Raw genomic sequence first — 25,534 nt, 5'->3', positions numbered from 1 at the left:
TATAAAACTATATTTTTTAATTTTTTATCAAAACATGAAGTAATTGTAGTTCTTATGCCTGTGATTCTTATTATAAAACCAGAATTTTGATATCTCCATTATTTTGTGAGATATCGCAATATTTGCAATGGGTAAATTCTCACGGGATACACTGTATAGTGTAATTATCTAAACACTTCCCATAAAAAAATTCCTAAATTTGCCACGGAATGATTGAATACTATATTATTAGATTTATATCATTAAAAATCTATTATTTTCTAAAAGTTGAGTTTAGCAATAAATTAATTTTTGCGAAAAAGTGAATACATTTGTCAGGTAACAACATTACGTAGGCAAATAAATTTATTTTGAACGCATTGATTGTTAGGTATATTATATTATACTATATTAGCAGGCTGTGGTGAGGCCTTACGCGTGTTCGTCGTATAGATGGCGACTGTCAAGTGCCAATCATGGCCGATCCTATAAGTATTAGACATATTATTTAGACCTCCGCCGGGCACAATAAAATTGTACAATATAGAGAAGATAATAGATATCAGCTATGGCCTTTTGACAATATATTGTTTAATGTAAGGTAAAATTTCTTTATGAATTAATATATTGGACGCCGGACGGCAATGCTGGAAATTACTCCTACTCGATAAAGGTTTAATGCAGTGCATTGTGTATGTTTTATTTAATTATATGTATTTAAAATATAAATTTCACATTGAATAATAATAATTGATTTATATAATGAAATTATATTAAAAAAAACTCAATTATTTAATCTGAATGGTTACTGGTATCTCAACGGTTATCGGTTATAGTAGACAGGCCTAAACACTGAACCGCGGTTAACCCGTTAACCATCAACGTTAGATTATATAATCTGTGGTTTTACCAGGATTGGCACGAATTCGTGCCGCAATTATTATCATCTCTGGTCGCCCTGGTGGCTGGGATAAATATGAAATAATAATTAATATTTAGTCCGGCAGTCGACACCCGTGGCCGTATCGGCGCTCTGCCGCATCGGACCGTTCTGGTGTTGGAAACTCGGAACTTCAGTATTCATTATTCTGTATTCACGTTCATTCGGCATTCAGTTATCAATAAGTATCCGTAAGCGGCGGTTTGTCTTCTTAGTGCGTTAAGGTAGTGGAAGGTGACTAATTTTGTGCTCATCTACCGAGTTTTTGAAAACACATAACTGAAATACCGATTCACACCGAATTTTTTAATATAAATAAATAACTCGTACACGGTGTGGGCACCAGAACTACTTCCTCACTTGAAGTCATAATTTTTTCGTTTTAATTAAAAGAGAAAATTAGTTTTTTTGCGCCATTATGGGTCTGTTAACAGAAGGGCAACCACTCTCCTGGGATGAAACGAAACAGTTAGCTGATCATGTCAGACAGCACGGTATCGATCAATTTCTGAACTTGTACCATCAATTGTTGGACCGCAAAGGAGATATTCTGAAATGGGGTGATGAGGTAATTATTGACGATGATGGTAGATTAAATTTGTAATACAGTTAGGTAGTAGCTTTAATATCATAACACTTTTTTTTGGACTTATCTCGTTTTCAACTTTTCTAGGTTGAATACATAATCGTCAAATTTGATCACACCAACAAAACTGCAAAAGTCAGTCTGTGCGCACAAGATATTTTAAGTAAACTTAATGAAAAAGAAGCTAACGACCCACAGTAAGTACAATTATTATTCCGGATTGAAGAATAACAATAATAACATTATAATTAATTGTAGACTGTAGTATTGAATAAGGATTTTGTATTTAAGTAAAACAATTTTATGCTTAAACAAATTATATGATTGAAATTATTTTAAATTCTGAAATTGCCCTATAAAGTATCTACTTTTATACTAATCTATCTATGTGCAAAGAATAAATTACTAAATTTATTTTAAATAACATAATAATTTACAGTAATTTAACCGTAGATAATTAGTTTCGCTTAAATAAAATAAAATAATGTTTTGACACACATAGTTATTATGTACCTATACCAACTATAGATCAATTCATTCAATTCATACCCCAAGGGTATCCTATTAATGTAAGAGAAATGAACTTACATGATTAATAATCATGAAGTTGTTGAATAAGTAGTTAAATTAATGTTGTATAATGGTAGTAGTTAGCCTTGTTTGGTTTGTTTTGTAATTTAATTTTTAATTTTTTTTATTCGTCTACAGATAATTTAGATCTATCTAGATATCTATCAATAAACTAAGAAGGATTAATTTTTTCAATTAGTTTAAACTATCAAAACCAAAATTATTTGTTTATATTTAATTTGGATTATTTAGAATAACTATGAGGTCAAATGTTAAGTTCTATGATTAAGAGAATGCTACACACATACAGGTGATTTTTTTATCATGAACCACTCATTATTTTAAAAAGTATCAATGTTTTTGAAAATATTTTTAACAAAGTTTCATGTTGTTAAAAAAACAACGTTTTTATTAAAAAATTATGTTTTTTTAATATTTTTTATCCTTATAATTTTTAAGTTTTTTAGTTTTTTGAATGACAACCTAGAGTTTTAATTTCATATTCTAAAGCAGAATATTTTTCTAAGTATTTTGATAGGTACGTAAAAATCGAATTTTGGATGAGTAGTTTATGAGTTATAAGTATTTAAAGTTTAGATTGGTAGAGTGGAGTGGTACAGGGTTACCCCGCAAAATGTTTTTCCACTACTCCACTTCTTTAAACTTTAAATACTTATAACTCATAAACTACTCGTCCAAAATTCGATTTTTACGTATCAAAATACTTAGAATAATATTCTGCTTTGGAATATTTTTATTTTTATTTTTTATTTTTATTTGAAATAAACAATCTGTACAGTTTGCACAATAAGCTTATATGATAATAGTACATGATACGTGACAGGCGTGATTTAAGCAGCCACCCATTAGTGACTCTTGACTAATTGATTAATTATTTTAATTAATTTTTACTATAATTACATAATTTATATATTTTTTTTTTTTTTTTTTTTTTTTGACGGACGTTAGACATTAAAGTTTTGTAATAGGTCGCGGCACCACTTTCTTTTTAGTCTGCGGTTTGGAATTGCTTTGGAATATGAAATTAAAACTCTAGGTTGTCATTCAAAAAAGTAAAAAACTTAAAAAAATATAAGGATAAAAAATATAATTTTTTAATAAAAACGTTGTTTTTTAACAACATGAAAATTTGTAAAAAAATATTTTCAAAAACATTGATACTTTTTGAAATAATGAGTGATTCATGATAAAAAAATCACCCTGTATTTGCTGTCTCCGTCTTATAAGTGTGTAACATAGCAAATTTACGCTTAGCAAATCACATTTAATTCTGTTAGCTTAAAAAGTAGAGTAAATTGATTTATTATGAAACTTGATGGTAAGAACATCATCTGTGGTTTTTTTTAACGATAACTTGGTTTGAGTTATGGGAATTTTTATATACCCATATCTTCCTACAAAATTGAACTATCATAAAAATACTTGTTCTTAACTATATTATTCACAAGTTCAGATGATAATTAGTTTTAAGTAGTATCTAATAAACCATTTAATATGTTTGTACTGATATCATCTAACTTAAGTATGTTAGGTACATTGCACAAATAATGATTATTTTATGGTGGAATATGATATTTTAACAAAAATACTTATTTTTTTTGCATTAAGTTGTATTGCTATAAATCATTTTTTGTAGAACAATAATTGTCCCATATAAATAATTAGCTATTTTTAATTGGTAAATAAATGATTTCCAAAAAATAAGACATGGGATTCTCAACTAAAAAATAAGTAATTAATTTGTTGGTATGGTTAGGTTAGGTTAGGTGGACACAAACAAGTTAATAATTACACAAAAATCTACTAATTTGTCTTTAATTAACTATGACATTATTTGAGTAATTTAAAAATATATCTATACCTACTTAAGTAATAAATATGTGTGTAATGTGTAATATGTATGATCTTAATTTTAATTTTATAATTGTTTTTATTGCAAAATAATTAAGGCATTATCATCAATTTTAGAATTTTAGTAAATTATAGAATCAATGTTATTGTAATGTGGTATTGTTGTTGTGTTATAATTTACAGATTGATATAAATAATTTTTCTGATATGCTTTTCACCAAAGTTAACTGGTAAAATGTATTTTTTATAGATCCCCCTTTTTATGCATTTCGTTTGTCAAATATTTTTGAGCATAAACTATGCGATCCAGTTTTAAAAATGTTTTTAGAAAAGTACACAAAGTTAAGTGCTTCTAAATAAAATCACATTAAGATAAAATTACATGCCAGATATTTCTTAAAATGTATTAGGTAGATAGATCAAACCAGTGGCGTGGCGAATTTTATTAAGTTATGAGGCACAGTTATATTTTCAGACCCATCACCCACCCCACCCATCACAAAAAAACATTTAACATTTTTTTTTTAAGATAAAATATATTTATTCATTTAAATAATAATACTTTTTTTAACACATCAGATGATCTTTGAGAACACCCACCACCCCTCAAACTGAGGCACATGCCTCAAACATAGTCCTTCGTCACGCCACTGGATCAAACAATTATTGAAATCATATTATATTTATATATATATACTTATATATGTTTACTTTATTCTAGATGAAACAACCAATCTAAATGGTTTATTTATTATATTTTTGTGATGTATTTAAACACAATATTGTTGTTTAAGTTTTGCTATTGTAAATGTGATAATTGGTGAACTAGATTGAAACTTAAAATGAATAGGTATAAGAATAAGACAAGTATGAAAATTCCTCTTAAAAAATATTTATAAAAATAAGTAAAAATACCTAGTGTAGTTTTAAAATTATTTAAAAAATGCACTGATAACAAGTATAGAATATACTATGTTAAACATACTTTTTCACTATACAAATTTAATGATACTTTTAGAATAAAATTAAGAAATGAATATTGTTATACATTTTAATGTGGAACAATATTATTTTCTAATTTTTTAAATAGTTATCTAAAAGAATTTACTATTTTAAATTTCTTTAATTTGTAAATTACTGTCATCTCATAAAAATCAACACTGTTGGTAATTTTATACATTTTAATATATTAAGTACTTACACAAGCATACATTAAAAGATTAGGTTAGATATATTTAGATATGATGATTACTTTTTCAGGTCTTATACTTAGAATTGTTATGTTTTATTGAATACTTGTAAATGTATCTACATACTTAGAACTTAGTAATATCGATATAATTCAATATGTTTAGTTTTTAATGATTATTAATCATTAGATATATTTAAGCATGACCGAGTACATTAGTACAAGTACCTATTTACACTACACACTTCTTTCTTGTTTAATTATTTTGTCGAACTAGAGAATATATGTTGGATCATTTAGCTTTAACGCTTTATGTTGCATAATATATAGATTAGTCCAACTTTACATTTTTAAATAATACTAAATTATATTCTTGATAATTATTTTATTCCAAAGAGTACAATTATTTGAATTACCTATTTAGAAATATTTATTTTACAGAATAATCTTATTAGAAATATTGCATAATAATGGTTTTTGGAGGATGGTTTTCAGTAAGCCCTATTAAAATATTAAATATTTGGAATTTATTCCATTTGACTGCATGGTATTTGCATATCATGAAGGATCTATGTTTTGTATGAATTTCAAGTTTGTGGTACAATTTAGTAGTGTCTTACAATTAGTTATCTGTCAAAAACCAAGAAGAAACTCTAAAATAACATTTTCTGAGTACCTCTTCATCGCTGACAGCTTTTTCAAACTCTATCTTTAAATTTTAATGAGTATTTAATGATCATTGATCGGTGATCGGTATGCAATGACTATCCCTTACATCACACAACGGTTTATTATAATGCAATCACTGAATATAAGTTTGTAAATTATATTATTAATTCTGTTGTCGTACTAAGCCAGAATGCTCTCGTATTTTGTATTTATGTTTTATCTTTGTGCGGAAGGTAGGTTAATTGAGCGTTTATTTAAGCCTTTTCATTATTGAATCAAATTAAAATTAGCACTGTAGCATAGAGGGCAGATGGGCAGTTAAATGTGCGGGTAATGCTGCACAATGTATTACTATATAGATTGTACTTTATTTAATCTAATCTAGATTTATTTAACTAAACAAATTAGTTAATGTAGACTAGACTAGAATAATAATTACGTTTTGGTGTACCATTATTGTAGTAATACTGTACCTGCGGTATGTATATTCATAGAATATGATGTCAGATTACTGATAACTAAGAAATATGATTGTTAAAATAGTACCTAACAATCAGATCTTAAATTTTAGTTATTATTATAGGTAATTGATATATGATTATTATTACTTGATTTAGATTTCATATGCAAAAATCGTTTTTTCAAATAAACGATTCGTCGTTATGTTATAGCTTCTTAAACTAGGTATCGCCGTTCTGCACCTCACTGTTGTTTAAAAATTTAAATATTTGAAATAAACTAATAAATAATTAATAAGCCTTGAGATGCCATTAAGAATCGGTTATTTCTACGTGAATAAATTAGTTTTTAAGGTACCTAACTAAAATGTATATACTTGAATACTTCATGACTTGCTGTAAGTTAAGTACAATAGCTACTAACATTTTCAAAACTTTAAACTAAAACAATTAACTACCCAAAAGCGAATATCATATTATTAAGTATTGAAATTTTTCATAGTTTTAATGAGATCCCTCATTCTGAGTTTTACTATGTATCCTGTAGTGCTGCAAATTGTAACACATAAAAAATTCAATATTTTGTTTTAAGAATTTAGCTTAAAAAATCTGATATTAACATTAAATCGTTTTGTATCTATTGTTTGTGTATGCTTTGCAATTAAAGTTTTTAATTTACACGATTTTTTATGCTTGGTAATATACTAATTGTATTTGTAATTTTGTATTGTTATTATTATTAAATAATAGTAATATACAAATTGTATTTGTATTGTTATGATTATTAAATAATAATTTACTTCAAATTATAGTTATAATAAAATGAAATATATACAGTAGAATGTTCTTAATTTCTTATGTCCATATTGATTAAACGAGATTAGTTTCGATTATACAATATTAATTTTACGAGTTTTTTAACAACAGTTTGTCGAGTAAATCATATTTATAAATTATATTTCCGTTCATAACAATAGAATTCTAAATGTGCCAACGTTAAAATAATTTATATTTTGTTTTATTATTGATTTGTCATATTTTAATAGTCGATTTACTTAACTTTTTTTCTTTGATTATTGGGGTCTTAACTGTGTTTTTTTTAAAATTTAAAATAAGTAGGTAGGTACTCTATAAATATAATATTAATGTAGAATATCATATTGAAATTGTTAGTTTTATTAATTTTTATTTTGATAACGTTTGAATAGATTTATTAGATTTCGATGAGTTCAGAAAAACAATTAGTTAAATTTGGGTTGTTACGCAAAAATGTGTAATTGTGTATAATGAAAATCACATTAATAGTATTATCATTTATCACGTTTACGCATTTAAAGAGTTTAAAAAGTTACTTCAAAATTGTTAAATGTATTTTTAGTATTCATCTTGATTTCTGTAATATTTTTCAAATTAAAAAAGAGAATATAATGTACTAACCTAACCTAACCGATGTAATTATTAGTCTAACTGTAACATAATATATCCAGATGATAAAATTTATCATCTTATATTAATGTTTTTCATAGAACCTCTTTTGTTTATAGAAAGATGTATTAAAATATTTTTTTTCTTTTTACCTATGTAATACTTTGTATCTAGAGGACATGATACCCGCATGTGTTGTCTCCGTCTTATAAGTGCGTAATATTGCAAAAACTGTTTAGCGCGAGATAGAACCACTCAGTCTGTACGCTTAGTAGAAACACCAAAATTTAACACAATGTAAAAAATAATATTTTCTGTCGTAGCGTTTTTATTTGTTTGATATCTTTAATAAGAAAAAAAGTTATAATATTTTTAAGTTTTTTTCAAACTTCAATAACTTTTGATATATTGGTCTTATCGAAAAAATAAAAACGCCGTGGCACAGTTAAAATTCTCATTTTTTCATGGTTAAAATTAGGTTTCTTAGTTCTAACTGTAGACTTCTCGGTTCTTTCCCGCGCGAAACAGTTTTTTCCATGTTACGCACTTGTAAGACGGAGAGAACACATGCGACTATCACGTCCTATTATGATCTTAAATTGTTCACGAAATATATTTATATACACCTGGATTCATACATTACAGATAACTAGTTTCCCTAAAATTATAATAATTTGTCTTTTTAGTTTTGTAAGCTTAAATAAAATTATTTTAAGTATAAGTAACGTTTGATAACAAATAATATAATATAATATTTAGTATTTACGAAACTTATTATTATTTATGTATAATTTAAAACATAAAAAACATTGATAATATAGTCTATAAATATTATATCATACTGCTACAACACCTGCAAAGAAATATGAAGTATTTATATAAATAAAACATTTGAATACAACGCGATAATATATAGCTAGCTAAAGCTAATTCTTTATTTTTTTAATTTAATTTAATGGATTTAGATTGTTTAGGTTTGAATATAAATTATAACCTACCATCGATGCGACCCACATTTAAAAAATATTATGCAACATTATCTGCAATTTTGAAATGACGCAATTGTGTACTAATGATCTCACTCGAGTTGCCATTGTTTGACAGTTATTTTAATTATCTCAATATAACCAGGTTTATAACTCCATTGATATTATACAGTTAGGAATATTACTTATGTTATATAATTAATAGTAGGTATGTGAGTATAGGAAAGTACCTATAGTATAAGTTTACAACCTTCTAGTACAGTGATAATTAGAACTTGGACGTTTATGATTTTAAAACTAAAAATGCCCAAAAAATATCAAATTATGTGCTTATATATACCAATTAAACATAAGTCCGGACCCCAGTACCATGGGTCCATCTGACTTCCCCTTGTGGGGGCCCTAGGTTCATGCAATCTATCATAACCTAACCTGTGCATGTTAAATAACCTAATAATTTATTTATTTTTATTGTTCTTTGAAATCTAACATCTTAAAAAACAAAAAAACCCATTTATATTAATTAAAAACGTCCGAAAATATGCAATATTATATTAAGTCTGCTCATAAAGTACTTGTTGTTACGTCATACCAATCGAATATTCGGATTTATAATATGTCCTGCTATGTGCACGACAAAAAGAAAAAATATGGAAAATCATAGACCCTATAGTGATAACTGATAATTCTATTGTGCACTCCGCGTATACTATAATAATATGTCCATAGTTCCATATACATTTCAATCCCTAATTCTCCTATAATATGTAAGTTACAACACATAAGTAAATACAATAAATTCAGTCCATTTAGATAGTGTCTATAATGATGGAAGTATAAGTTTATTTTTAATATTATTTATTAGGACTGTATTTGAATTATCGTGCGTTCGTGTGTTTACATAATTTCTGAGGTAGATAGGTACCTCGTACCTACCATAAAATATACATTATACACATTCAAATCAATATAATATTTGACCACCTATTGTTTGTATGCCATTGGCACAAGGACATCTAGTTTTCAGTGTTATAAATTATGATGTTCAAGATAACCCAATGCAAAGAATACAATGGATGTAATAAATTGTATTCCTGACTTACTAATGTTATGCAATGTAATGTGAATTTAACGTTTCGTACAATATCATATGTAATACTGCTGGTTAGTATTTATGGTTACAGATTTTTATGTTTATTATAAATTAGCATAGTATCCGCGTGATCATGTGTACGTATAGCTATATCACTTACTCGAATTTATACGTTTGTGTCTAGTAACGTCAAATCATTGTGGAGGCCTGAATATGGAGCTTATATGATTGAGGGCACTCCTGGAAAACCTTATGGTGGTCTTTTGGCCCATTTCAACATAGTCGAAGCGAATATGCGGTACCGCAGAGAGGAAGCACAACAATTACTCGGGCCAGACGAGGTGTTGATGACCATCACGAATTTCCCCAGGTATGTAAAACTACTGTATACAGACGACTATATTGACATATTGTTATATGTGTCCTACTCCCCATTGACGCGTTATCGATCCGAAACAGTCGTAGGAGTTTGAGATGATCGACTGATGACATATTATGGCGACTTCCTAATGTTTATAAATTATAATATATTCTACTTTTATGTATCAATTATCGTATTATATCGTAGTGTTGGACGTGGGGTGTTATTTTAATGGAGCTTAGAATGCAATATTCTGCAGCTACGACGGTGTTATTTAATATTTATTATTAATTTTGATTGTTGAGGTATTCGCACACATAATAGGTATTCAATATTAAACTATCGTTCCAGGATTATAAATTTATCATAAGATAATCGAGACAAGTATTACCGCGTCTAACGATTAAGTTTACTAACGTAATCTATACCTGTATTATCGGTTATGTATGTAAATGTATGTACCTAAATGTAAATAATTGTAATAATATAAATATATAATTATCGATACGGGAAGTATATGGAGCCGGCCTAAGTTTTCTATATTTTTCGGGATGCGGGCATGTGGATGAGGGACTCGTTGAACGTTAGAAAGGCTATGCACTGGATTCGGTGTTTTGGGCTTGTAGTTTCAGATGGCCCAGGCACAGATATAACAAAATATGCACGCATATGGGACGCATTTGTGTGCAGGCTTGGATGTCCGGAGTTCACGTGGCCCGTGGATCAACCGACACCCAAGATCGGTCCTTCGCGTTCACTGTTCATACCGGACTCAGCGATTTATAAAGGGCATCCGAGGTTCTCTACGCTCACCAGGAACATACGGCAGCGGAGAGGGGAGCGAGTTGCCATAAACATTCCGAGTAAATACACTTATGTCATATATATTATACAGATCAAAATGTTATTCATTATTTTTAAACACAAGCAAGACTTTACATGCATATAAATGATTACTATTGTTAAGTTGGCGAAGAAATAGTTGACTGAATCAACGATAAGTGCTGCAGGATGTATAATAATATTATAGAACATATAAGTATATAACTATTATACTACTATAATAGATAATATTAGTATATAAACATACCTAACTGTCCTGACTATTATATCAGTATATTAATATTAAGTATATGATGATTGTTTAGTGTGACATCATCAGATTTGTGTTTTTGCCATTTGAGTTTTACGTGACTAGTCGTGCGTTTATGCATATTATGTAGTTTGTATAAGTACTTACTGCATTTGAAAATATACTAGTGTTTGTAAACTTAACAAATAATAAATATGATATGGTACGGAAATTTATCGTCTGATTTGTTTAATAATATAATTAATAGATTGCATTGATGCAACATGTGTTCGACGAATGAAGTATAACTGTACGATACTATATTGTTTCCCAGATTTGTCCCCCCTGCGGCTCAGCAACAGTAATAGCTGAATGTCTGAATGCATAGTTTTATTAAGTGTCTTGACCTATCTACTCATTTTCAAATATTATAGTACTCTATAGTAGCATACAATATTTATAAGTCGAACAAACATGTTAAAAATATATATATATATGTTATTATATGTAATCCGTCGATAACTTTTTCTTGTTCTGCCCCCATTTAACGTTTTTTTTTATTAGGAACTTCATATACGCAGTGATAAAATATTTTAATTGGCTTACATGTTTGAAAGATAATCTAAACGAAAATGGTTGTATAGTATATACCTAAGCAATATATGTATGTAACAATGTAACTAAAACACTTTATAGTTTATACTAATTCAATAAATCCATACATGATAAAGGTCACCACTACCACATATTTTACGTGTGAATGATAATGATAGTATAATATTATATTCGTGAGTTTTTCAATACTTAAAAGTTATAATAGTCGATTTCACGTCCATTTAGACTTTGGAGGGGGAAATCAATATCACATTGTGATATTCTAATGAATTTGTTAAATTAGAATTACAATGTTGTATATATTATTTTTTTTATTAATGTATAAAACGTGTTCACTGAACAATATTCACTAGCCTTAAAATGATTAATCTTAATATGCTGCAGATATATTCGTATATACCTATTACTATGTTAAGGTTAGGTATTGTTGTAACTATATAGTTAGCGGTTGGTACACTTATAACGTTCTGTTTTTGATGCGTAATGTGTATGCATACTTACTATACAACGGTTGGTTGGATTGAATTTTATAAAACTAGATCATATATTGTATTATTATAATATAGATCAACCAACTAAATATTGAAATTTTGTTTTCATTTATTGTTATAGATACTGATTAGTGTTATAGTTTCTTTATTCTAATACTCGTAACTTATGCATATTAAAATGAATACCTACCATTTCGATTACTGTTTTTAACAATACTTTGAAAGAATATAATATATGTTCAGAATTCAAAAGCATAAAATGTAAATATCATACATTATTAATTTACAGACATGTATAAGTTTAATTATTACAAGCCATAAGGGATTTTGGCTTCTGCTCAATATTTTATGTCTTACGGTAAAAAAAATTATCATCATCCTTTCCGACCACCTAAGTTGTATGCATTCTTGACATAATATATGATAATCATAACATATGATAATATATATATTATATAATACGAAGCGCAAATTAAATGAAACTTTAACGGAATGTTTTATTAGAAAAAAATAATTTACGCAGTGGCATGTGAATAATGTTGATTTTAAATTTTTAGTATTCAAAGATGAAAACACTCCTAGTCCGTTTGAAGAAGATTTGATCAGCATCGGCGGGGATACGGACAGTCTGAATGCGGCACTACCCGATCACGTATACATGGATGCCATGGCATTCGGCATGGGTTGTTGCTGTTTACAGATGACGTTTCAGGTATGTGATAATATAAAGACCATATAGGTTGTGTTAACGGAGTGCTTGCTCGAAAAAAATCTTGTTTCATCTTTTGATTGTTAAAAATTTTACAGGCGTGTTGCATAAGAGAAGCCCGAACTCTTTATGATCAACTCACCCCGCTATGCCCAATTCTGGTGAGCTAATAATTTAACCCTTAATTACGAATTAATTTATAAATATAATAATATTTTAATATTATATAATATTATATATACCTATATATTTCCTATACAGTATATAATATATAATATATAATAAATGGAAAACGTTGTTAACTTTTAATTTTGTTTTTGTTTATCGATTCAAAAATTATAATTTTTATATACCTAATTTTTTAAAAATGTTTATAATACTTGTAAACACGCAATATTTAAATAGATAGGTCCTTTAAAGTTAAAATTAGATATATAATAAATTAATAAATTAATAAATAATATATTACATCATGATCATATATCATATATCATATAATATGATGTACAATTGTTTAAACTCTCGAAATGGTAATACTATAAAATTATAATAATATGCGTAGGTATGTTTTAAACGCTTTGAAAACAATATATTGTCTAGAAAATACTTTAGTATGTGTGGGTGTTAATTTGAAAAAAGTGACTATAAATTATAATACGGCTATACGCGATACGCCTATACATATATACCTATATTAATGTACCGAATTCTGTGAATGTTATTTCAACTATCAATTTTTTAAATTACGAATCTGTTTTTACATACATGGTATATGAAATAAGTAATTGATGCGTATTTAACTTTTATCGTTTTAATCTTATCACCATAGTTGGCACTGACGGCGGCATCGCCCATATTTCGAGGATACCTAACAGACGTGGACTGCCGCTGGGATGTGATATCAAAGTCCGTGGATTGCCGTACACGACAAGAAAGAGGACTAGAGCCGTTGACTACGGATAAGTTTGTTATACCTAAATCGCGTTACGACTCTACAACATTGTACCTATCGAGCCAAGGCGAAAAGTGAGAATATATTTGATTTTTTTTTCACTATCTTACTTCTGGGGGTTAAGTACTGCAGTTGGTACGGTTGAACATGATGTTTTATATGTGGACAAGGATTCGTCGCAATGACCCCTGGTGATTACCCATCCGGGACGATACTTGACCTCAACACACATTAGTATAACTGCGGCCAACTGCCAACCACCGCGCCTCACGCCAGGCCCTTTATTTGACTTCGGTCTAAGGTTTTGGTGGAACAATTTTTTTTGCACGGTTGTGGAATTCTTAATTGGGATCATCATACTCAGCATTTTGATCTGTGTTCATGTATAATGTGGCGTCTGCAAATTTATTTCTACTGGGGTTAGATTTGTATGTATATGATGTATAGGTGTAATGTCTGAACCGTCCCATACCATTTTTATACAATTGGCGGTCTGTAACTATTATTATGATAATAATTGATAATATATACTTGACAACTGAGGACTGAGGTAGACTGTCGAAACCGTTGAACTTGATGCAATTAGAATAAATAACGAAACAAAACAAATTTTGATTTTTTTGTTTAAAATATTTTTACCTGACAATTTTGTTTTTTTTTGATTTGTTACGAAAGATTTAATGACGTGCCGCTTGTGTATGATGAAACGATCTACAACAAACTTAAGAACGCCAACATCGATCACCAGATGGCTCAGCATGTAGCGCACTTATTTATCCGGGATACCGTATCTCTGTTCAACGAGAAAGTGCACCAAGACGATACCGTCGAGATGGATCACTTCGAAGTAGGTTTTTTCACCTTATAATATTTTATATAAGGTGATTTACTGATTGTTATTTTTTTTAAGTGTATATATTTCTTGCTTAATGCATATAGCAAAACTAAAAATGAAATAAAAATTCCAAAAATTATAATTTCAATTCATGCCCTTCTTAACTTTTAATAGTTCAGTCAAATTATACGAGAAATTCCCAACTACTAGAATTTTGGTACACATCTTGATGACATCGTTGTAAACAACGTTTAAAAATAAGTCGACATTAATTTTATGTATGTGTTATTCGAGATCAAAGGTCACGAAATTGGCTTTTTTATATAATCTCTTTTTATTAGCCGTACAGTAAAAATGTTCTAATAAAAATTGTAGAGGAAGTAATTATCTACAAAAAGGTCCTATGTTATTTTCACGTAAAAGTTAAAATTTTTATGTTATAAAGCCAACAAAGGGTACACTTTTAATGAAATAGGATTTTTTCGATAAAAACAAGAAGTAGCTTTTGCGTTAACATCTCGTTTTATACTGATTGTACGAAAAAAAGTTTCAAACATAAATTGCAGAGAACAAATTAACCACAAAACGGTTATATATATGTATCCAATTAAACTTGCGGTTCACGAATTTTAACGTTTACCACACATAACCATGATAATATATTATATATGTATATTCTACCTAGCTGATACCTGTGCACTTCATTGCCTGTTAAAATACCAACTCTATATGATTCAAAATGTATGTTTAATTCGTCGTTTAATACTCGGCGTAGCTAGTGATGTTCAAAACGATATCCGGCCAAAATAGCGAAACAATTACCGCGAATTGATAATAGCGAATATATTGTATATTTTACTGTCATTATAATTATAATAACGTTAAGTTCTAATAATAAGTATTTATAGTTATAATAATAATAATAATAATTTTATATAAAACAATATTATACCTACCTATTCATTTTTAAATATAATTTTATCTAGGCATTCGCCATTCAGTGACACATTATATGCTATAACTTTTATGAAGTTCTTATTCTCATTAGGATTATATATTGTGATGCTCCACTGTCAAATATTAAAAATTGTTCTTCTTTCATCGTTTTAGTATAGGTATACTCATCAGCTATTTTAAGGTCACTTATTGTTTTCGGAATAGGTTGTGCGCATTGGTTATGTGTCCGAACTCTGCGTATAATATGTTTTAAATGATAAATTGAAGGCATTGCACTGGTTACTCCAGGTGCTATTTTTACAGTACTGATTATATCAGCGTTTCTCAACCGGGGGGGTCGCGAACACCTTGACTTGGATTCGCGTAGGTCAAAAATAATAAAACGCTGATTTAAAATTGATATTGATAGGATATTTTTACTGTTCAAATTTTTACCTAATATACATAGATGGAGGGGAGTGGGGTCGCGAAGTGATTGACCATATTTTATACCTTATAGGTTAGGTTAAACGATGGCTTATGGATTATGTGGAGTATTTCGTGCATGAGCAGCCGCTTCTTTTATCTTATTCATAGCCATTTTGCATTGGATTTTACACGGATCGGGAACATGATTATCTTATCCATATTTCATGTCATTGAAGTATTGGACCTTTCTTATAGATAGTTACTTTTATAATTTTTATCAAAAACTATTTATTGTACGACTAATAAAAAGCGAGATATTCAACAAAGGCCAATTTCGTGATCTTTGATCTCGAATAATCTTTAACGCGTACATGATAACGATGTGGAATATTTACACGTTGTTTACAACGATGTCATAAAGCTGTGCATCAAAATTCAGCTAGGTGGAAAATTTTTCTAGCTGAAAACCTAATTCGACTGGACCATAAGAGGTTGGGTATATTACTGCATTAGTGCAATTTGGAGAGCATGCTTGTGAATCTAAAAGCTTATTTGAAGAGGATGATATAATGTTAATGTTTTATATGATGCATATATGTAGTTATAACTATTCACCCATAAAGTTATTTTCTATAAAATAATTATGGTTTCAATTTGTATCTAAAAATAATAAATTATGTCCCACCACTCATACACATCACTTTTGGTTTGTACCCACACATTTTTTTATGAACCATATGTTATTAGTATCGTAATTGGAAATGAAGTAGTAATGAAAACACTAATTTTTGATTTTAAATAACACATAACAGAACATACAGTCAACCAACTGGCAGACCATGCGATTTAAGCCTCCGCCACCCAAGTCAACGATTGGTTGGCGCGTCGAATTCAGACCGTGCGAAGTGCAACTGACTGATTTTGAAAATGCTGCGATCGTGTGCTTTGTTGTGCTGCTCACCAGGGTCATTTTGTCGTATCAATTAAACTTCATCATTCCCATTAGCAAAGTACGTTTTTGGTCGGTCATTTCGTTTATAATGTAATGAAAACTGTGGTATATTTATATTATTCGCAATACTTGCAGGTGGACGAAAATATGTCTAAAGCTCAAAAGCGGTCGGCCGCCCTGACGGAAAAATTTTGGTTTCGCAAGAACATCGCTGCGTCAACGTCTAAAACCGCGAACGTCAACGTAAATATTTCCGACGACGATGCCTCGTATATGAAAATGTCCATAAACGAAATCATCAACGGAAAAGTAAAATAATATTATAGATTGAATTATAAACACAGTGATTGAGGCTAGGGGTAGTTAGGACTTGGTGTTGGTACCTTAATTTGTTTAGCAACTTGATAAAAGCAAATCGACGCGCATCACCTATATTGCTACGAATAAGAATAGGTAATAATTGCTTATTGTATAATTTTCTATGCATGTTCTCTATATTACTAGTTGGGATATTATTATTGTTATTTTGTGCTTCATGACTAGAATAATTATTGAACATAAGAGTAATATCCCTTGACGAATCGATACATGTACGCGATGTGCCCTTTATAGACTATATTATACGTGTTTATTCTGCAATGTTTTATGTACCTATTGAAGAATCTAAATTATTATGTCGCATACATTTCAGCTGGTCCGAAGCTATTGTGAAATAATATACCTAATTTCCGAGCTCAGAATTAAAAAATAATATTTGTTTGGTCAATAGTCCGACCTATACACAGTCGCACTCGAAACCAATAAACCCAAACGTGTTTTCAGACGGGCGAATTCCCGGGTCTCATCCCGTTGATTCACAGTTACTTGTCCAGTATGGAAGTCGATACGGACACGCATTGCACCATCCAGCAGTATTTAAAGCTCATCTCGCGTCGCGCGTCCGGCCAGATCGACACGACAGCCAGCTGGATACGTCGGTTTGTCCAAGATCATCCGGCGTACAAGTATGCACTATTATAACATCATAGAGAACTTTCGACCTTATTAATATTATTTTAGTTGTTTACTAATGAAATATTGTGGTTTTGTCTGGCAGACACGACTCCGTGGTCAACGATGAAATCAATTACGACCTATTAATGACGGCCGACGGCATCCGGTCTGGTCGCATTTCTTGTCCTCGACTTTTGGGAGACTGTCTGCTGGCCAACTCGAAAACAAAGGAAACAATACCGCCGGCCGTGCAAAAGGTATATTCTTGTACTCCGTAGACGCACATAATACTTATTGTATCGTCGTTATCCATCCTGTCTATTCTAATATAATTTTTACGCACACCGTAATTATTCAATAATAATAATTATCGTGCTTTATTAAAGTACCATTGGTAACAATATGAATAACACTATATTTTGTTATAATATAAGAATTTATTTAATTTTATACATGTTTATACCTATATGTGTATATAATTTATATTTATAGTATGTATAATTGAGTAATAAAAGTAACATAATATTATACGTGAGATGAAATAGGGCATTTTGGGAATTATTAGGAAAAAAACATTATATTACTTATGTTATATAAGGTACACATATTATATATTACTTTTTTTTTTAAACTGTTTATTATTTTAATATATTATTGTATACTTTTGAAAACAAATAAAAGTTTATCGACATGCTTAGTCGCTGTCATCATTTATGAAGTATTTTGTTTTTTTTACTAATCCAATTTCCTCTTCTGAATCACTGTTAGTCAACAATGGCTTTCTCTTAAGATTTTTATCAAAATCTTCTTCATCGCTACTATCCAACTGAAATCTCTTAGTAAAATCTGTGGTATTTTCTGCTTTCTTGTTTGCTGAAACAATATTTTTTTCCTTATCACTGTCGTTTGTATCATTATTTACTTCTACTATAGTAGAAACTAAATTTGGTTCTCTATTGTCATCATTAACTTGTTCTGAAATATTTTGATTACGAATACCTTCTCTTTCGTCTTCATCACTGTCTTCGAATACAGTTTTCTTTTTTTTCTTTGTAACAATACTCTTTTCCAAGTCATCTTCATCACTGTCTTCTAATAATTTATTCGATGAAAAATTTTGATTACGAACTCCATTATCATAATCATCAGAAGGTATTTTTATAGGAGTAACATCATCTTCAACATCACTATCCTCTATTAAAAATGTATTTCTTTTACGACCATTTTTTTTGTTAAATTTAATTTTTTCTTCACTGTTGTCAGGATTATCAGATTTTTCCATAACGTTTGAAGAGTTTGCTTTTAAAGAAGAATTCAATGTTTTCTGATCATCATTTACATTGTTTTGAGCCAGAGATTTCCTTATCCTATCAAATGTTGTTCCCACATCTTCATCACTACTGTCATCAACTCTTTCAGTTGTATTAATCAAGTCATCAGCCACAAAATTGCCTTCAATCACATTTTTTATAGTTGTGGATCGTTGACGGATATCATTTGCTTGCCATCTACCAGGTATTCGCCAATAGGTTTCCTTTAAAATATTAGTTTTTGATCAAATAATTATTATTCCATTATATAATATATGCTTACCTGAATACTTGATGGTTTATGTATTCCTAATATTTTCATCATTTCTTGAAAATCAACATCATTAACAGCTGTCATACATTCATCAGTCAATGGCAGTAGAGGAATATCAGATTCGTCTACATCCAAATCGTCTGCTGCATCTTCCAAGCTCTCAATCAACCACAATAGAGCTGTTTTCATATCTTTATCGATTACTTTTTTAATTGTATTCAATACATAAACAGAAGTTAAACTATGGTAAATAGGTTCTGTATCATCATTTTCTGAATCTAAATCATCATGACTTTCATCACTCGAATCATTTTGGTTTTTGTTAGCTAAACATAACAAAAAGAATTATTTCGTATTTCAAAATTAAATTAATGAAAATATCATTAAATACATTTATTAGAATTCTTAGAATTTTTTTTTCTCAGCTCATTTCGATCTCTAATTAAACCCAATTCAAGCATCTTATCGATTATGTGATTTCTTGGACGTTTCACATCTAATTTCTTCATTATTAAATGCATTGGATTACTTGCATCTTTAAATTCTTGGAATAATTGAGTTATTTGTATAATTTCAGCTTCAGAAAACTCTCTTATGATTTTTGATGGTTTCTGAAGAAAAAAAAAATTATTATAAACACATTTAAATAATTACATAACAAAAATATTAATAAACATTCTTACCCTTATAGGAATAATTTCAAGCTGTTTGAGTTTTTTAAGAACACTAACTCTTGAACGGTCCTGTTTAATTAGGTTCTTACATATCCAATCCAATTCGTCTACAAAAACAATGCAATCCATTAAATCGACTATAGAAAGAAATCCTGTACTTAATATTATTTACCTTCATCAGGCATATCTCGTGTATATTCTTCATGTAGTCTATGTAGTTCATCTTCTTGTTCCTCAGTCCATTTTATTTTAGTATTTGAATCTACTACATATCCTTCTTCAATTTCATACGCAGTTTTTAAATCTTTCCAGAATAGTAATTCCATAAAGACTTTTTTATTTTTTTTTGCTATTTCAGTAAATTTTCTCACAATAAAAGTAGCAAAATGTTTTAATTCCTGAAAATGAATGTTAATATATCAAATACAAAGTTTATTTAAGAATTAAAATATTTAATAATAATTACTTTATGACTAGGATTTTTGGACGAAAATATTTTTTGAAACACTCGAAAAACAGAAGCTTGAAACATCAAAGCACTATACTTGCAGTCATATGTAATGCGATGGAGAAGTTTCACTATTGCATGATTGGTATATGTAGAATTAGTATCAAAGTCTTTCAAGAGTTGACAGCAATTTTGTAAAACTTTCGGTTTTGCAAATCTTAAATGTAACAGTTAAAATTTAAAAATTTGAAAAGCTTTCATTTAAAATAATAAATGACTAACTTTTTTACAAAATCTATGAATTCAAAATTTGCTTCTTCTGTTCTAATTTGACTAGACTCTTCTTCATCATCTTCTTCGTCTAAAAAAATAATTTAGTTTGTATATATAAACATAAATTGACAATATTTTTAGTTCTTAAGATGTATAAAAATTTAAACATAATCATGTTAATATAACTTGATGATAGGATAAGAAGATATTTATTACTTATTGGTATTTGATTAAATTAAAATATTTTTAAAATGTAGGTAATGATGAATAGATTTCAGTTTAAATTATACAGGGTAATTTGATTCCTTTAAGACACTTATTATTGTTATTAATTTGTTTTTAAAATCTATACTATTTGAAGTATTATAATTCTTATCTTAACTTCTTAAAAATATTGCAAACATAGAAGAATAATAATTTGCAAAAATTGAGTACAATTCATTCAAAAGATTCATTTCATCCATAGTATTAAGAATTTAATACTCGTAAAAAAATATTTATTATAATCATTAATATAACAAACATACCACCAACATTGATGTTTTCAGAATCATTTAAATCATTAGATTCAGAAATGTTTTCATCATAACCTGAAATTAAAAATACCAAATAAGTAATGTTGATGATCAAGTAGTTAAGCCATAGCATGTAAAAATAGAAATGTCAGTTTTACCTATGGGTGTTCCAAGATCAGCGTAGAAAATCTGTTTTAAAATGTCTAATTCGTCATCGATATTTAGCCCTGGTTTTCCAAAATAACTATCTTCAGGCCAAACTTCCCTGAACATACATAATTATTTAATAAAAACATCAAACACTTTGGTACTAAATAATACATTTTTATTTTTAATATTTTACTTACTAAAATTGTTGTTTTATTAAGCAATTGGAAAATATATAAAGTCAGAACAATATCAATATAATAAATATATTATATAGAACATAGGCATATACAATATTTTACTTACCTAGAAGCTCTTAATAGTTTTACAGATTCTTCCAAACGTTTATTTCTTATATGCATTCGTATACGTTGCATGGCTTTAACTCTTTAAAAAAATTTGATCAAAATATATAACAATAGTCGATAAAGTATAAAATTAAACACAATTTTAAACTACTTTTGGTCTTCCATAGGTACTTCAGAAATAGGATCATAAGGTCTGGCTTCAATGACATCAACAGCTAGTTCACGTATCTGAATAATTTCTTTAAGTTCTGGACTAAAATTATTCCACATATCATCATCATTTTCTGGAGTAACTTGAGTAGCAGCCTTGGTTTCTAAAAAAATATATGTAAATAGTTAAAAACGGAGATAAAAAGAGAAATCATTATTTATGATGGTGATGTATGATGTTTATGAGTTGTTATACTTTTAGAAGTCTTCTTTTTTCTTGCTTTGCACTGCACAATCAAATTACGCTGTTTTTTCCCTACATGCTCTAAAAGTTTCATAAAAACATGATTTGTTTCAATAAGATCCTTGAGGTACATTCTAAAATATATAAAAATGTATGAAATATTTAGAACATAATGCATTTTAGTAATATTTACCGTGAGAATTTTGTTTCATCATATAAGTTTAACAAACCCAATAACATATCTCTATACTCAACCATGTAAAATAAATTTGTTAAAATTGTCCGAGCACTAGATTCTAACGTTGGATCATTACTTTGATACATCACTAACAGTGTTTCCATTAATTCCTAAAGGAGATATAAATATTAACTCAATTCAATGGTAAAACACTGAATAATACATTATATACTTACTTTGTAAGCTTTAAGTCCTAAATGCATGCGTTTAGACCAAATAGGAATTTTTTTTTTATCGGTTATCAATTTTTCACGACTTTCTTCAATGCGTTCTTGGACAAAATGAAATATGTTTAAAGCCATAGTTTCGCTGGAAACAAATTTAAATATATTATATTATGTAATAAAACATCTTAAGTAAATGGTAAATACTAAACAGAAATATTACCTAACTAATTTAATTTCAAATCTGTAATTGCGATTAAATTCCATGAAAAATTGCATTGCCCAAAAATAGTATGATTCATCATTAGGCTGGCCTTTTGAACGCACTAACATTTCCTTTAACACATTTATATATTTTATTGAATTAAATATTTATATTTATAGTTAAAATAGACAAAAAATCTCACCCTGACATGCTTCATTAACATATTATACGCCCCATGCAAAAATTCGACACAGAACTCTTTTAAGAAGAGTCTAACACTAAATGCAGATTTCCGTTCAATACCAACATCTCTTAGAGGTAATCTGTTACGAGGAGTTTTAAGAGGTTTCTAAATTGAATTAATAAAAATAATATTAACATTAAGTATGTGACTACGATTGACAAAAAGATGAATTTAAATATTTAATTCATAAACACACCTTGTGACGGTCAAAAGCCTTATTTATATTAGATGACATTGATGAAACAACCATTTCGTTTTCACCAATTGATTTCATACCAGAAACAACAAATCGGCCACCAAATTTAGAATGGCGTGATCCACTATACTTTTTAAGCTTTTCCATTTTTTCTTTTCGTTCTTTTTCCAATACTATTTTTAGATCATATTCATCTCTCTGTTTTTCAGTCTCAGTACGATTGACTGACGCATTTGCAAGTTCAGCTGCTTTTTGATCTCGAAGCATAAGTGAAATAATCTAAGGATTTTTTCAAAATAACAAAATTAGAGCAAAATATAGTATTATATCATAAATATACTAAGAAATATATTTAAAATGAAAATATTGATACTGATTTAAAATGCTTACTTCTAATGCATGTAAATAGTATTGCTCTTCGTTAACTGAACATGTTATATACATGATGATATCAATAAGTTGACTCTGATGCAATGCCCACAAAACCTAAAAATGTTCAGTTATTAAATGAAAGATCGATGTAAGATATTATAAGATTTATTTGTATTAATTTACTTGATCATGTAAGTTTGCATCATTGTCAGGTCTACACTCAGCATCATTATCTGCAGGCACATGCAGTATATTGCGGACTAAGATGAGAAGTCTTACTGTGGACAATACTTTTTCCTCTCCTTTCTCATGGTACTCCTGCAATAAAAGTAATACACTATTTAATAATATTTAATTTATTTTATAAGTTTTTTTTATGAAAGTCATACATACTGCCTGTATAACTTCTGCCAATTTATTTACTATTACTTTCCAGACATTGATGTCTGTAAATGCTCGTTTGTATTTTTGTAGGTGTGACACCATTTGTAAGTAATATTGGCTCTGTGTTTTCTCAATGGGCGGTTGTTCATTATATATCAACAATGCGGGGGTTGTAAGATTGACTAGCAGCCTTATGATCAAATCAAACAAATCTGAATTGTTTGAATATTCAACGAGTATTGGCAACAAATCAGTCTCCACAATATTTGCTGTGCCAAGGTGACGACGGATTTCATGGTCATCACCATCACGTCTCAAAAACTTGATGAGATCACGAACGGCCTCTGCAAAAAAATAACCAGAATTCAAAACAAAGATGTACTAAATAGGTATATTCTGTATACATTTATTTATAACCAAGTAGATACCTGTACACTGTGGATCAATACAATACTTTTCAGGTCCTGCACATCCTAATGAATTGCAAGTAGCTGTCAATTCAGCATGAACTAATGCCATCACTTTTGTTCAACTATACAAAATATAATAACTATTATCTAAGTATTAACATTGAGTTTATAAAAATAAATATATACTCAATAGTATTAGTTAACCAAATTAACAGTGATTACAAAAGGAAACAAAATGACAATGAATGCATTTTAAACACAATTTGCAATCAAAAGTAAGAGGAAAAATTTAGGATACGACTAGGTTCACATTTTATGCGAATTAGGTGACAAAAAGATTAATAAAATTAAATATACAGGTACTTACGTCACAAAGATTGAGGCATAAAAATTAGTATACTATTAGAATCATAAATGTATTGATGTACGATTTGAGTTGATGAAACTTGTATTGAAATTTTAAATAATAGTTATTAGAAAATAAGATATAAATATTAAATAACAAGATTAACAACAATGGAATGAAGGATTGAAGAATAAAGACTAAGAACTTACAAGTTATGACTAATGACTAACGAGTAAAGAAAATTATTTTTAAAAATATTAAATAATGTTAGTTCATATTATTATATTTTGCTGATGATGATAGATAAGAATAAATAAATAATGAAAAACGCGCCAAAATGTGGCTGACGTGACCAACATAACGACGATAATAACCGATTGCATTATCGTACAATAAGCATTTTGAAAATATAATCACAGAATATAATATGAAATATATTATTTATTCATAATATATTCTGTGATATATAATATTAAGACCTAGTAGTAATAAGTAGTATTGTATTGTAGTAAGACTAATA

General features: G+C 28.6%; 2 protein-coding genes across 3 annotated transcripts; one reads left to right on the top strand and one right to left on the bottom strand.

Annotated features, from left to right (window-relative positions):
• The first annotated feature begins 969 nt into the window (after positions 1–969).
• Positions 970–18,830, top strand: Gclc (glutamate--cysteine ligase). Its single transcript, XM_015509160.2, has 12 exons — positions 970–1,487; positions 1,593–1,702; positions 9,952–10,137; positions 10,819–10,991; positions 12,864–13,018; positions 13,114–13,176; positions 13,845–14,041; positions 14,643–14,814; positions 16,980–17,177; positions 17,255–17,428; positions 17,942–18,123; positions 18,216–18,830. Exons 1-12 carry the CDS (start codon positions 1,338–1,340, stop codon positions 18,388–18,390), a joined length of 1,935 nt encoding a protein of 644 aa, XP_015364646.1. The 5' UTR covers positions 970–1,337; the 3' UTR covers positions 18,391–18,830.
• On the bottom strand, positions 18,530–25,276 carry timeout (circadian regulator timeout). 2 transcript variants are annotated; one of them, XM_089221761.1, is made up of 22 exons: positions 25,036–25,276; positions 24,687–24,790; positions 24,268–24,602; positions 24,058–24,192; positions 23,893–23,988; positions 23,503–23,781; positions 23,265–23,411; positions 23,081–23,193; positions 22,870–23,002; positions 22,649–22,803; positions 22,468–22,589; positions 22,213–22,375; positions 22,060–22,140; positions 21,765–21,871; positions 21,619–21,681; positions 21,101–21,179; positions 20,837–21,035; positions 20,543–20,768; positions 20,380–20,477; positions 20,088–20,307; positions 19,706–20,022; positions 18,530–19,646 (listed from the first exon to the last, which is right to left on the bottom strand). In XM_089221761.1, exons 2-22 carry the CDS (start codon positions 24,775–24,777, stop codon positions 18,807–18,809), a joined length of 3,999 nt encoding a protein of 1,332 aa, XP_089077887.1. In that variant the 5' UTR covers positions 24,778–24,790; positions 25,036–25,276; the 3' UTR covers positions 18,530–18,806. The 2 variants fall into 2 exon arrangements, with proteins under 2 accessions (XP_089077887.1, XP_089077888.1); XM_089221762.1 differs by having other exon boundaries at positions 21,622–21,681.
• Between the last annotated feature and the right edge of the window lie 258 nt (positions 25,277–25,534).

Source organism: Diuraphis noxia, unplaced genomic scaffold (assembly GCF_037042655.1).
Source record: "Diuraphis noxia isolate RWA-SAM2 unplaced genomic scaffold, SU_Dnox_SAM2 contig0002, whole genome shotgun sequence".
NCBI lineage: Eukaryota > Metazoa > Arthropoda > Insecta > Hemiptera > Aphididae > Diuraphis > Diuraphis noxia.
Note: the sequence above shows the minus strand (reverse complement) of the source record. Positions and strands in the feature narration are given on the sequence as shown.